At 40.5% G+C, this 14,262-nt stretch overlaps 1 protein-coding gene across 1 annotated transcript in view; it reads left to right on the top strand.

Moving 5' to 3' along the window:
* Nucleotides 1–13,863, top strand: part of camk1da (calcium/calmodulin-dependent protein kinase 1Da) — a 47,616-nt gene extending 33,753 nt beyond the window's left edge. The window contains exons 4-11 of the mRNA XM_068306764.1: nucleotides 3,056–3,194; nucleotides 3,615–3,741; nucleotides 9,425–9,500; nucleotides 11,647–11,759; nucleotides 12,211–12,289; nucleotides 12,460–12,547; nucleotides 13,032–13,281; nucleotides 13,574–13,863. Of these exons, the coding sequence (XP_068162865.1) occupies nucleotides 3,056–3,194; nucleotides 3,615–3,741; nucleotides 9,425–9,500; nucleotides 11,647–11,759; nucleotides 12,211–12,289; nucleotides 12,460–12,547; nucleotides 13,032–13,281; nucleotides 13,574–13,695 (994 nt within the window). The 3' untranslated portion in view covers nucleotides 13,696–13,863. The remainder of the gene's footprint in view (nucleotides 1–3,055; nucleotides 3,195–3,614; nucleotides 3,742–9,424; nucleotides 9,501–11,646; nucleotides 11,760–12,210; nucleotides 12,290–12,459; nucleotides 12,548–13,031; nucleotides 13,282–13,573) is intronic.
* The last annotated feature ends 399 nt before the right edge of the window (nucleotides 13,864–14,262 follow it).

Below are 14,262 nucleotides of genomic sequence, written 5' to 3'. Positions count from 1 at the left end.
ATAAAATGATGTGGCGGGCCACATTTGACCCCCGGGCCTTGAGTTTGACACATGTGGTGTAGTTCATTTTCTCAAAAGAAATATGAAAGCCTCAGGTGACCTTTTAATTGATTTAAAAAAAAAAAAAATCAAAATATGAAACAGCATCACATGAGGTATTTCTCTTAAATCAATAATGATGATTTAAGAAAAATAATTGAGGTAAAAAAAAAAAAAAAGTAGTTTTTGATGAATATATGAAGCCTAGTTAGAATATACTAATGCCACTAGTAGTGCTAGATAAGATGTCTGCTGGGAGAACGATGATGATGTTGTGTCTCTAAACTTCATGAGGCAGGAGGAATGATAAAGCCTGATGTTGGAGACCTTTTCTTTCGGAACACTCAGCCACACTTTTTATCTTTTGTTTATGTGCTGTCAGTTATCATCAGATGAGCGCTGTTGAGCTGAAACTGAGACTCTCTATCAACACAGCAGGCAGAACCATCCGACTGTGAGATGATGAGAAAGGAGGGTTCTGATACGGGGACAGATAAAATTGATTTTAAGCTTTTGTGAGTCTGGAGGGAGGGGGACGGAAGAGAGACGGGAAAACAGTGATTTCCTCATCTGTCCATCCATTTATTCATAAAATACATCTTTATGGTGTGAGTGAAGTCTACGGACGCTCCAGATAAGGTGTTCCCTAAAGTTTCAGGTAGAAACAGGCAAATCAGATCCCATCAAAATAAAAGGATTTGAAAATAGTGACATCTGCCTCCTCAGTGAGCAAAGTTTGGTGTGGAACTAGAGGATGACTCCTCATCTCAGGAGAGGGTCCGGCCTCTGAGTGAAGCTGACATCTGGATCACATCTGAAGCACATTTTTGCTGTTTCCATCGACACAGATTTGCATAATCTGTGTTGATTTCACGTGAAAATCTTTTTGCCAGGTGCTCCGCTCTTTCATTCCTTTGTGACATTTTTGAGGGTACTTTACAGAGCGTAGATTTACCCTCAGATTTAGTCACTCAGTGATAATAATATCGTGGACAAAAAAAATGTACACATTGAGCCATTTGGACACATCCTGTCTTATGTCTTCTGTCTTCCTGGATTTTTATGTCTTTTTTATGTGTGTGTTTGTGTGTGTGCATGCTTGTGCATGTGTGTCACTGCCAGACTCGACTGCCTTAGAAACCAGTGAGCCGCTGCTGCCTCTGCAGAGAGAGGATTAGCAATTTAATTCTGATTCTTCCAGAAACTTCATTAGAGTTTTACTTCCACAGGCTCTAATCTGATCTGTGACGCCGCCCCACGAAAAAAAAAACCATGAAATTGTGTGTCTGGTCTGAAGATGTGTGTCTGTTGTTGAGCTTTAAAACAACACACACAAGTGTTAACAGTTCTACTGTAAACACAGTATGAGGGTTAAGGTGCGTGGCTTCAGGTGAAAACTGGACCATTCTGAGGCAGAAATGACTCGGTGGTTGTCGCTCAGTCGGTCCTTTGAGGGTTCATATCATCTTCATCAGCTTTGGTCAGCTGAGGAAATCTTCCTCTTCCATCTTCCTATGCTTTCTTCTGTTTCATGGGGTGGGGGGGAGGTCGTAAGAATGTGAACATCTTGTTCTGACGCTGTAATAAAATTTATGAAATCTCACAAGAACATCTGTTGCATAAATAAGATGGCACCATGGGCTGAGAACAGGAAGTCAGGGCTGTGTGAATTCAAACAGACCGTCTGAGGCTCCATCAGTCACGATATTCACATTTTTTGCATTTTGACTCACGGCATATTTTTGTGGAAGCTTTGCCTATACATGGTGAACGTACAGCAGGTTTGATGAACATCAAACATCCAGCTGAATTTTTTTTCTAACGTGGTTAAGCAGTGCTGAGAAAAAAAAATGAGGTCATCATTTAGTCAAATGAACATTTATTAATGTAGCATTCACATCACTATGTTACAAAAAAAAATACAGAAAATTATTCCAGTGGTTGGAATTTTCCTTTCTTATTTCTAATAATCAATCAGTGTATGTGTGCTGCTGTTGTGTTACTATGTTCTTATTATAAGGACCAGCTGCATAGCATAAAATAATCCCTCAAGAGGACACTGCATAGAATGCTTGTATGTTGAAAAATTAGATGTGCTGATATTTTTACTTTATCAACCGGTAATGCATCAGATCCGACATAGTTCTAGTTTGAACAATTCTGAATGTGCTGTAGATAATAATATTAAACCTAATTGGTTCTTCAAAGTTCTTCAATCATCGGTCAGATTTGAACTTTGTTGTTGACATTTGTGATCACTTGGAACAAGATGGATTTCCCACTAGTTCAGTAGTTACTTTTCTCTGACTTAATAATATTATTAGATATCATATTATAGCTTTACAATGATAGTTTACTGTTTAAAAGAATGCTGCATGTTGTGTTGTGTGGCATTGTGAGTGAAGGTGGGGGTCATCCTCCAGCAGGGGGCGCTATGTGTCTGCGTTGGAGATGATGGACAACTTATGTTACACCCTGTGTGAAGGCTGTATCTATACCTGAACAAGTCATGTCAAGTAGTCTGGAGTTGATTAACATAAAACCAAACAGTGACACAGAACTGCACTGAAGAAATGAGTTCAGATCAGAAGATGTTTTAGAAAAAGTCCAATTTTGTCAGCTGCATGTAAAAAAGTGAGGAGTTGAAGTTTTTTTTTTTAAAGTTTGTTTGATGTCAAGGTGAAAGATGAGGAAAGAAAAAGGATTCAGTTTACAGGAGTAGATCAGGGTACCATGATCACACATTCAGAATTCACTTGAATATGTTAAAATGTATGGAAAGTGTTGAAGGGTGTATGAGCATTGTGTGTCTCTGTGTTTGTGTGTTTGCACATGGCTCACGGGTTACACACACTCTTGACTGGAAACATCCACAGCTCATAAATTACCAGAAATCTCAACCATGCAAGCCCCTCCACCCACCCCCACCCCCAGTCCATGACGGCTATGTGTGTGTTTGTGCATGCGTGTGTGTATTTTAAGAAAAACTGACTAACAAACTTCCTTCTTTCTGCAGGGTATCTGGTGGTGAGCTGTTTGACCGAATTGTGGAAAAAGGTTTCTACACAGAGAAAGACGCCAGCACGCTAATCCGTCAAGTCCTGGATGCTGTGAACTACCTACACAACATGGGCATCGTACACCGAGACCTGAAGGTACAGCAGTGTGTAAAAGGCTTGTGTGGGTCAGTTTTAAAATTACATTTATGTGCATTGGTCAGATATTTTTCACATGCAAGATTATTGATAAATGAATAAATAATTAAATAATTATTAATAATATATTTATATATATTTATTTTATATGTAATGTATTAATAAATAATATGTTAACATTATATTATTATTAATATTATATAATTAATAAAATAATAGTATAGTATTATATTACATATTAATATAATATATTGATATTATTAATTATTAATATTGACAATAATATTAACATTAACACATTTATTAATATTTTATCATTGATAAATTATTGATAAATCATTGAAAATGTACTTTTTTTGGAAAAACACAAAAAACAGTCACGTTAAATGTTCTTGTTTTCTTGCTGTCTCCTAACTCCAGCCAGAGAACTTGTTGTATTTTAACCCTCAAGATGAGTCCAAGATCATGATCAGCGACTTTGGCCTTTCCAAAATGGAAGGCAGCGGTGATGTCATGTCCACCGCCTGTGGCACACCGGGATATGTGGGTAAGTTAGTCAATCTTTCCTTCTATTTTTTTTTTTTCTTTTTTCATTTTCTTTTGCTCGCAAGAAAGTTACCATTCATTATATGTTTTCTGGGCACCTGTCAGAGGAAATAATTAATCTTTTGGTAACTTGTTTACTTTCTGTTGCTCTGTTTGTCAGGCTTTCCGTTTTCTCATGGCTTATGCAGCAGGTAGCCACACAAATAAACCTCATGAGTTATTCAGGAATCAATGGGCCGTTGATTTTAAACATCTGGGGACGAAAGCAAGTGACTCATTTCGTTGTCATTGTCGCAACAATGATTCATGTAGATAAAAGTGAAATAAACAAACAATTTTTCTTTCGTGGAAGACAATGACAGGATGGGCTCTAAACCAGGACTTCTGCTTCCACATTATTCATTGCTCATTCAGCCAAGCCTCACTTTTACAGAATCTAATAAACCTATTGTTATTATATACTTTAAGAAACCGAGGAGGAATAAATCAATATGAAAAATAAACAACAAAAAAAAGTTGTCATCAAATTTGCTTCAGACTGGTCGCTTATATCTGATTTCAGCCCATCCAGATTGATATTGGATATCTCATGTGTAGTCTGAACAGCCCCAAGCAAGCTTTGTGAAATATATCAGATCTGCATGTACCCACAACGTTTTTGGGTTTTATTATGCTTGAACACAGCAATTTTGTTTGTTCAAAATTATTGTGTTTTTTCCCTGCATAGATAACTTAAAGTTGTTGAGGTTCTTGAACTCATCAGCAAAATGTTTAACTCCTGCAGGCAGATTTTATTATCAAATGGTTAACCGTGATGAAAGTTGTCCTCTTAGAACAAGGTGATAATTTCTATTTTCAGTTCATAAAAGCGTGACAACATCTTACCTTCACATACGTAAGGCTTAACACGTTTTTTGAAAGATAGCAGGTGTTCTTCGCACTCCGTTTAATGTGCTTCACCACTTTGATGACATCTTCCATAGCTTCATCAACCACAGGCATCGTGTTCTTAGCCACCAGTGCCTCTCGGTGTGAAGTTGTGGGTTTTTTTTGTCACATTAGGTGTCATTCCCAGGATTTGCTTCCCCACATCTGTCATGGACCTGATGCCATCACACTTAAAGTTAGGGACCAGCATTCATCACTATTTCTGATTAGGATGACTCTCTCAGTGTTGTCAGGCTGTTTCCAGTGAGGCTGGAAAGCTTCACCCTGCTGATCGCTGCTACCTGAGTGTCCTATCAGATAACAAGTGATACCTGCTCTCCTTTGGTTTCATCATCACTCAGACCGGGGGTGTCAAACTCACCTTCACCGAGGGCCACACAGCATAATGTCTGTCCTCAAAGAGCCAGATGTAACTTATGAATGTAACTCAATGTAATGTAATAAATCTAACTACTTCTTAATGTTAAATAACTGTGAATTTATTACTTATTTCAGTTACAAACATTACATTTATACAGAAAAAAATATGTTTGTTTCTCTGTTACAACATGAATCTTTTTTATTTCTCAGGTTATTAAACCCACAGAAATCCATCAATCAGGGATCAAACTATCAATGCATAAAGGAAAATAACATCAAACACAAGTTAGGACATTAACTTTGTTCAAAATGTTTTTGTTAGTGTTAAAATGGGCTGAATTACTGCATTGTGGGAAATGAAGTCTTTGGTCAAAGCGCACTTTTGACCTATTTATTTTTAGATACTCTGACCTTTTATGCTCTCACAGGCCACCTAAAATGATGTGGAGGGCCACATTTGGCTCCAGGGCCTTAAGTTTCACAAATGACTGAAAGTGTTTTTCAAGTATAACAGATTGTAATGAAGTTCACTGCTTTCTGATTGCTTTCTGTTTGTTTTCATTATTATGCTGCTCTGTTGGTCGAACTCATGAAATATTTGTCATGGTGTTTCTGTGGGACCTTATTATCTCCAACAAAAGTAGTGATGGCACGACTCTGTACACAAATGAATGCGTGTAAACAACATTTACAGGATGAAAACATTCTATATCATGAGGTCGAAGGGAAACAGAATTGTTATGTAAAGACTGATCGAGGTCCTCCGCTCTGCACAGGTGATGTCTGAAAAGAAGCCAATGATATAGTCCTTAATTCTTGATTGAATGTTACTACCTCTTCTCTCATATAATCCCACATTAATTACAAATTGTCCAAGCTGATACAAGAAGGTATGATACCTGCTCCCCCTCGAAATCCCCATGGTTTCTGCTGTATGTAGGTGGGTGGTTAGCCAAACAGTGATTGTAAATGTGAGCATCTATACGCATCAGCAAAAAAGAGGAAAAAAAAGATTGGTTGATGAAATAGAAACACAGAATTGATCAGTCTAATTATCGGGGTAGCACATTAACACTGGGGATCTTAATGACTAAATTAATGTTTAATGCAAATTAAATAAATCACCATCATTGACCCTCAAATAATTCCAAGTGGTTGCAAGTTTAGGTGAAACTAATGTTGCACCAAATAATGAGGCACTTCTTGATTTATTATGATTCATATGATGAATGACTGACACTCTTGATGTGAAACTAGATGACAGTGATTTTCATTTTTACATTTTTAAAAAATTATTATTATTCATTATTCAAAATAATTCCACAGGTGCCTCTGATCAATCAGCCAAACCCATTCACCTCTCTGCCTCTGGTGTTTTGTTCTACACTTCGACACGAGGGGAGCTGCTGTGCTTTGGTGAAAACTAATTGACCAATTTCACTTGGGAGGAAGTTAGTGAACAAGAAATTGATATTGTTTTCAGTCAGTGTGATGTAACTCTTGTGTAACAGTTCAGTTTAAATCTATACTGAGCCGAATTAATTTAGATTTCTGAATCCAGCAGAACAATGGCGACATCAGAGTGCGTGTTGTTTCCATCAGACACCATCTACGATTCTTTTCCTCAGTCACTGTGATCTGGAGCACCGTGTGTTTCTCTGTGTATGGGTGTTTGTGTATCGGTGGTTCACTAGCACAAGCACACACTCACCAATCACGCTTATCGCTCCCTGACAGACCAGCTCCCTCCACAGAATCAACGTGGAGCCGGACAGAACCAGTGTTTGTGTGTACTAGTGTGTGTGTGTGTGTGTGTGTGTGTGTTGTTGTTGTAAGAAACAGATGTTCCCTGTTGACACATGACATACACTTCATGTTGGAAACACAAACAGACCGATTGTTCTGTCAAACATTCAAAGTCTCACATAAACAATGCAGTCAAGCTGATACAATTTGTTCAACAAGTTGTTTAACTCCTGAAATTAATAATCACAATGTTCCCTATAAGATTACTTTTTTAAAAAAAATAAAAATTGAAAAGTATTCTTCAAGGGCAGCAAGAAAATAAATGTCCAAGAGGTCAAAAATAATTAAAGACGTATCACGAGCCCTGACTGGTAACGCCCTGTCCTCTTGAGACTTCAGCCCCCGTACCGGATGAAGACCTCTGCCTATATGCTGTTGCATACAAAACATAAAGTAGGACATACAGTGCTGTGAAGAACTATGGATTTCTTATAGTTTTGCTTGCTTCTCATAATTAAATGTTTCATATGATCACAGTAACTTTTAATTTAGGAAAAAGTCAATTCCAGTGACTAAGTGCAGCTTTTGAATTGTTATTCCATTCAATTAGAATAAAAAGTCATTTCATTTCATCCCCTTGCCTCCCTGAATATAACGCCTTTTGTTTCGTCTTTCTATCTTATTCGATTCCCGAAATGTGTGCACAAAAAAAAAGTACAAAAGTTGAAATTTGACCTTGACATAGTTTTCTCAAGGTCCAGCCTGGATGTGTGTTTAATATATCAAGTGTAAAAAAAAAAGATTTCCCTCACTAGGATTAATAAAGTAATTCAACTCTTAAATAATGAGCTTGTGCTCCACTCATTAGTTAAGCCAGTTCAACCTCATTTATAAACTTAAGCTGAAATTTATGATTATAACACCTAATTCCTATTAAACCGTAAATTCCTGGAAAATGTAATGTAAATAATGACCTCCCGCTGCATGAGTCACTAAAAGCGTCACATATTTTTGAACAGCTCTGCCCTTTTTCCCTGATAAATCTCTCCAAAACACATTAATGATAGATTTTACTCTGAGGACTGTTTTATACCCACTATTTGTTAAAAGGAAATTATATTGAATTTCGTATTTTATAGTTCCATTTACTGGTACATGTTCTGCCAAAACAGCTGCTGAGTCATGTGTAGAAAATGGATGAAAAAGTAACGTACGCATCACACCTCCAGCTTTTTCGCTCTAACATTCTGCTTTTATCTAGAAGAATTGCTTCACATCCGTTGTCTTCAATTAGATAGAAAAAAATATGGCAACACATCTTCAAGAATATTCGATATACTGCATATTAATTGTTCACTCCAAGGCTTTTGTCAGTGTTTTGGTGCCTTGATGTCTCTTAGTGTGAAGCAGCTGCAGACGCTCAGGACAACCGTCAAAACAGAACATCCCTTAGCAACAAAATGCTGCTTCCTTGATTTTTCTTCGTCTCAGCAAAATTCCACTACTGCCAATTTAAAATGCAAGGGGCAGAAAAAACTTTCCACAAAAAAAAAAAAAAAAAGGAGGCAGCATCTGAAATCTCATGTTAACGACATCATTCAGACTCCTGAAGCAATCTGTCCAAAGATGGTGAGGTCCCACATGGGGATTTAAAAAAAAAAAAAAAAAAACCCAAAGCAATGAGAAGTAAGTAACATAAAATTGATTTGAAATAAAATTAAAAAAAATATTTTTCAGTTGTTTAACACATTTTATACATTTACTCTGGATTAGTGCCTTTGATTATTGATGAAAAAGACAATAGGCAGAATGACTTCATCGTCTAAAAAATGTCCCAAATCTGGATCCAGCAAAACAAGATCACACGCACGCACACACGCACGCACGCACGCACGCACGCACGCACGCACACACACACACACACACACACACACACACACACACACACACACACACACACACACACACACATAATGAGTCAGGATAACCCTATAAACACAACTAAGCACTCTGATTCAGCTCGAGTGCCGGGTTTATATCTCGCTCCAGATATGAGTGGTATTTCTTCCATGTGTGTGTTTGCTGATGTTTACTGGCTGCTCACAGTCATCAGGTAGGTTTTGCCTGGGCCTGTCTGCCTTACACGCACTAGTAATATATGATGATGATGATCATGATGATGATAATGGAAGAAGAGAGGAAATTGTAGATCAAACAGCGTTTAGTTTTAGTTTGACATACAGGAAGAAGTCTTCAAAAGAAGATCTCAAACCTTGACAGCCTGTCTTTGTGTCTTTCATGATAGCTTTAGGTTACAGAGTTCAGATATTTACTTTCTCAGGCGTGAGAACCTGGTACCTACTGTAGAACATTTCCCATGGTTTAACCGAACTGACATGTGATTTGGATTTGGACGGACATGTAGAGTCTGCACATTTTTCTTTGTTTTCAGGCTAATAAAAACAGTTTTAATTATCATGTAAAAATCACAGCACACTTAAATGGACCTCAAGCTGACAAGAAAGTGAAATACTCCTGATAATACACTCATTTAAAGACCGACTACTGTAAAATGGAGACACATTAAAATTTCTGAAAAACACCAACAAGCTGTTGTCTTTCACTTCCAGCTCCGGAGGTTCTGGCTCAGAAGCCGTACAGTAAAGCGGTGGACTGCTGGTCCATCGGGGTGATTGCCTACATCCTGTAAGTACTGACCAGAAAACACACTAATATGCACCAATTGTCAAATAATGAAGTTATTGAGACATCACAGTTTATCGATCAGTTTCTGGATCACTTCATTTAATTGAATTCCACTCGTTTAATGCCAAAGTTTAGGCCACATGAAATGATCGATGTTATAGATTATTGTCACGAGAGACTTGCAGTAGTAATAACTTCCATCAGATCTATTGAAAAGGGTTCCTGTTTGACAACACAGAAACAGGAAGTTACAATTTGTAGTCCTTCATTCTTTTTTCTTGGTTGCCGTGGTCGCAGGCATTGACATCTTCCTGCCCGTGATTTATTGATTACCTGAAACAGATGGGGGGAAAAAAAGTGCAAATATTTGTGAAAAATGCAGAAATTTTCAAGGCGACGTTACAAAAAGTATGTTTGTGAGTTTAGTGATCTCAAAGGTCAAGTAGCTCAACGCTTTCCTCAAACTGGGCTGCAAACACTTGCAAGCACACACACACACTGCGGCTTTGTGTGTGAGTGAGTGTGAGTGTGTGTGTGTGTGTGTGTGTGTGTGTGTGTGTGTGTGTGTGTGTGTGTGTGTGTGTGTGTGTGTGTGTGTGTGTGTGTGCGTGATGCTTCGTGGTTGCCATCATCAGAGCCAGATGGAGCTCTGCTGGATGACCTTGTATGGTTATGGAGCTGCAGGCTACTCTTCTTTTTCCTCAGCTTTTTGTTTTTCATCTGCCACGTCGCCTTAACCTCTTGTCTCGCTTGAACATGCATCTGTGTGTGTGTGTGTTTGTGTGTGTGTGTGCATGTGTGTGTGTGTGCATGTGTACATGTTACCGTTATACATAATGACCGAATGTGTTTACAATGCTGCTGATTCCTGAATCCACCACGTGTGTGTGTGTTCTACATCTGTATCTTGTTGTGTGTGTGTGTGTGTGTGTGTGTGTATGTGTGTGTGTGTGTGTGTGTGTGTTTGTGTGTGTGTCCAAGAAAGGAGCTCCCTGCTGATAATTAGCACAATAGGCTTTGGGATTCAGACCTTGTTAGCTTGTAGCTCCTGTTCAGGTGGAAAGATCATATCAGGTAATCAGCCATGAAAATCACCAGGGATCCAGTGTGTGTGTGTGTGTGTGTGTGTGTGTGTGTGCGTGCGTGCGTGCTGTGAATATGTTTGATGGAGTGAAGCCTTAGCTGAGCGACAGCTGAGTCTTTACACAAATGTGAAACCAGGAAAACAAAAGGAAAGCCTTGCTTTCCTCACGCCAGGCGCAGCCTTCACTCCTTTCATCCCAGTGTGTCTCTCATTCCTGTGTGTGTCCTTGTGTGGTGTATCGATGGAGAATGGCATTTTAATAAGCTCTTATGAAAACCTCTTGGTGCATCCAGACTAATGAGGTTCAGATGATGTTTTCCGTTTAGCAGCAGCCTCGCTGTTGGTTCAGACTCATTATGAAAAATCAGGGTGGAACTTCAGTCACCTTGTGTTCGCCAACACTGTGAACCAGTAACCTCACGCTGACCTGATTAAGGTGATACAGCCAGCGCTCTGTGTGAGGGGTTGTCTCATTAGGCCACCTTCCATTAATTCTGGCAAGATCACATTAACTGATGACAAAACTTAAAAAGCACAACTGAGTTACTGTAAGTTGTGTGAATCTGGGAGTTGAACGTAAGTAAAAGCACATTAAATACCTTCATCATCACTAAGCCAGTAAAAAAACAAGAACCAATGCAGTCACGGACGGCAACAACCCACGACACTCCTAAATTCAAACTTTTACCCTGACCTACTTGCATAGATCAAAGATCAAAGCTAGTTGTTTGACCTACTGTCATAGATCAAAGCACTAGCTATGATCTATGGTCTTACTCATATTGGTCTTCTCCCTCGTCTTTCTATCTTATCCAGTTCCTGAGTGTACAAAAGTTCAAATTTGACCTTGACCTAGTTTTCTCAAGGTCAAGGTCATCATCTCATTTCCATCCCCTTTGCTGCCCGAGTCATGTGTTTTTTCTTTCATCTCTCCATCCGCAACGGTTGTGAAGATATTTGGTGGACTAGCGGACTAACAGACGAACTCACAAACGCTGACAATGACAACACATCACCGCTTTGAAGAGGGACGTAATGACTGACCGACGCTCTCGTCTGCAGGCTGTGTGGTTACCCTCCTTTCTACGACGAAAACGACTCCAAGCTGTTTGAGCAGATCCTGAAAGCCGACTATGAGTTCGACACGCCGTACTGGGACGACATATCAGACTCAGGTGAGCTCCTGGCATCATCCTCTTCCTCCTCCTCCTCCTCCTCGTCCACTGCTTCCTCATCTCCCCTTCTCCTCCTCCTCTTCCACCCATCCTGCGGTATCGAACACGGTCCACATGGGTGAAAACCATGAACAACTGGACATGTCTTCATGTGGTGAGACCTTGATAATGTGGGGGCTCACAGGGTGTCAGGGCAACAGAGAACGGTCACATTGGGCTCACAGGCCTTGTGTTTGACACGTGTGCTGTAGGCTCTTGTGCACAGGAGAGACTAGGCTTTAATGTTGCCGGTTTTTCAGCCCACAGCTACTGTCTGTGAAATATGCCGAAGAAATTCAACCTGACATTTCAAAGATTATCAGTGTTTGTGTGTGTGTGTGTGTGTGTGTGTGTGTGTGTATGTGTCACAAGTTAATCATGTTTATGGCCTTCTGGATGTTTTCTTCTCCAGCCAAGGACTTCATCAGCAGTCTGATGGAAAAAGATCCAACCAAGCGTTTCACCTGTGAGCAGGCACTCAGACATCCCTGGTGAGACACACACACACACACACACACACACACACACACACACACACACACACACACACACGCAAACACTTTCAATCTGTCTCTCTCATATACAGTATGTTATGGTTTTTCTTTAGCTTCTGTATGACATTCTTTATGTGTGTGTGTGTGTGTGTGTGTTTCTGTGCCAGGATTGCTGGGGATACAGCGCTCTGCAAGAACATCCATGAGTCAGTCAGCCGACAGATCAGAAAGAACTTTGCCAAAAGCAAATGGAGGGTAAACATTGTTTACTGGAGTGTATTCTTCAGGGTTTTGGCTGCAGCTGGTTTCTACATTTCTGTGGTGTGACTCCTCAGATGATCCTGTTTTCAGTTGGTGAATCACTGTGTAGTAAAGGAACAGTGCGCCATATGGTCAGGAGTCACTCCTACAGTGTTTTTTCATGTCTGGAAGACATCATTCTTTCTAGGTCTCAATAGTCAGTTCATTCTCAGACTTTTTAAAGATAATATTTGGTATATTTTTCACTAAAATATGAGTTGTTGTTGTTTTTTTTTTCCAAATTCAGAACACAATCTTTCTCTAGAACAACACTTTGATGGTTTAGTCCAAACTGGTTATCAGAGGTAGAAATGAAATCATCTATGAAGTCTTTGTCTCTATAAGTTTTATTTAAAATCAAAATGTCTTAATGGAAGATATATAAGTAAAAATAATGAAGAAGAGATCAGGTGAGAACGCTTCATCTTTCTATTTCCAGCAAGCTTTCAACGCCACCGCTGTCGTCCGACACATGAGGCGGCTGCAGCTCGGCAGCAGCATGGGCAGCAGCATGGATGCCTCCAACCCCCCAACTCGGACGAGTCAGACGCAGAAGCCAGCCCAGGTGGGACAGAACCAACCAACTCAGAGTCAAAGCGGCGGCCCGGTGGCAGCGAGTCAGACCTCCAGCGCAGCTGCCGTTAAAACCACCTCCATAGACAACAACGTAGCCGCTCCTCGCAAGGAATGTGAGTACGACTATGGGGAAGTTTGTCAGTCTCCTGCAGAGCCTTCTGCGGATGGAGTGTGTGTCCACATATCAGGCTGCTTTAAAAGTTTGTTTTTTATTTTAAAAAAATATTTAAAGAAAAAAGTCAAGAAACTTGACAAACTTCAGACTTCACCTGAAATATGAAGTCTGTTTGATTCTTCCTCTGGGTTTCATCTGGATTTGTTTCTTCAGTCAGTCGTAGAACAGTGGGAAGCTGGGTATCTACGCTACATGCTAATGCTAATGATCCATGGACTCTGTCCTCCCAGGCGTACCCGCACCAGTCACCCCCTGCAGTCTGGCGTCTGCAGCTCCACCTTCATCGGGCCCAGAGTTGAACCGACCCCACCCCTCGGCGGTTCCGGCGCCGGTGCTGACGGAGACCAAGTGACGCCAGGTCCCGCGGGGGACCAGCTGGGAGGCCACAGCACTGTGAGGCAGAGGGACGGTAACCAGTGGATGACTGAAGAAGAGGAGGACCCCCCCCCCCTTACTTCTTCATGCCTCGTCCACCTCACTGCATTTCAATGTGGATGTGCCCCCCCCACCACCACCACCACCCCCCAGCTAGTTCCTCGCCCTGCTCCTGGGGAGAGCAGAGGACTCCACCTACCAGTTGAAGCCCCAGACCACCACTCACACCCCCACCCCCACCCCCACCAGAGGAGGATTCCTCCTGCCACAGCAGCAGCATCGCCGCTGACTCTCGCTGAGGATGCGTCTACGGCCGGCTGTGATTGGCTGCTGTTTGATGATGAATGGGCGTCATCTGAGCAGGTCATGGTGGGTCATGGTGGGGGCCGGTGGTGTCGTATTATTCAATGTCAGTCAACGTCAACTTCCCTCCACAATCCAGTCTTTAATACACCCCTTCATTTAACTGTTTTTTGGGTTTGACTGTTAGCAACTTGATTGTTTGGTTATATATATTTACTGTTTAAACGTTACAGGTGATATG

This window comes from Antennarius striatus, chromosome 22 (genome assembly GCF_040054535.1).
Source record: "Antennarius striatus isolate MH-2024 chromosome 22, ASM4005453v1, whole genome shotgun sequence".
Lineage (NCBI taxonomy): Eukaryota > Metazoa > Chordata > Actinopteri > Lophiiformes > Antennariidae > Antennarius > Antennarius striatus.
Note: the sequence above shows the minus strand (reverse complement) of the source record. Positions and strands in the feature narration are given on the sequence as shown.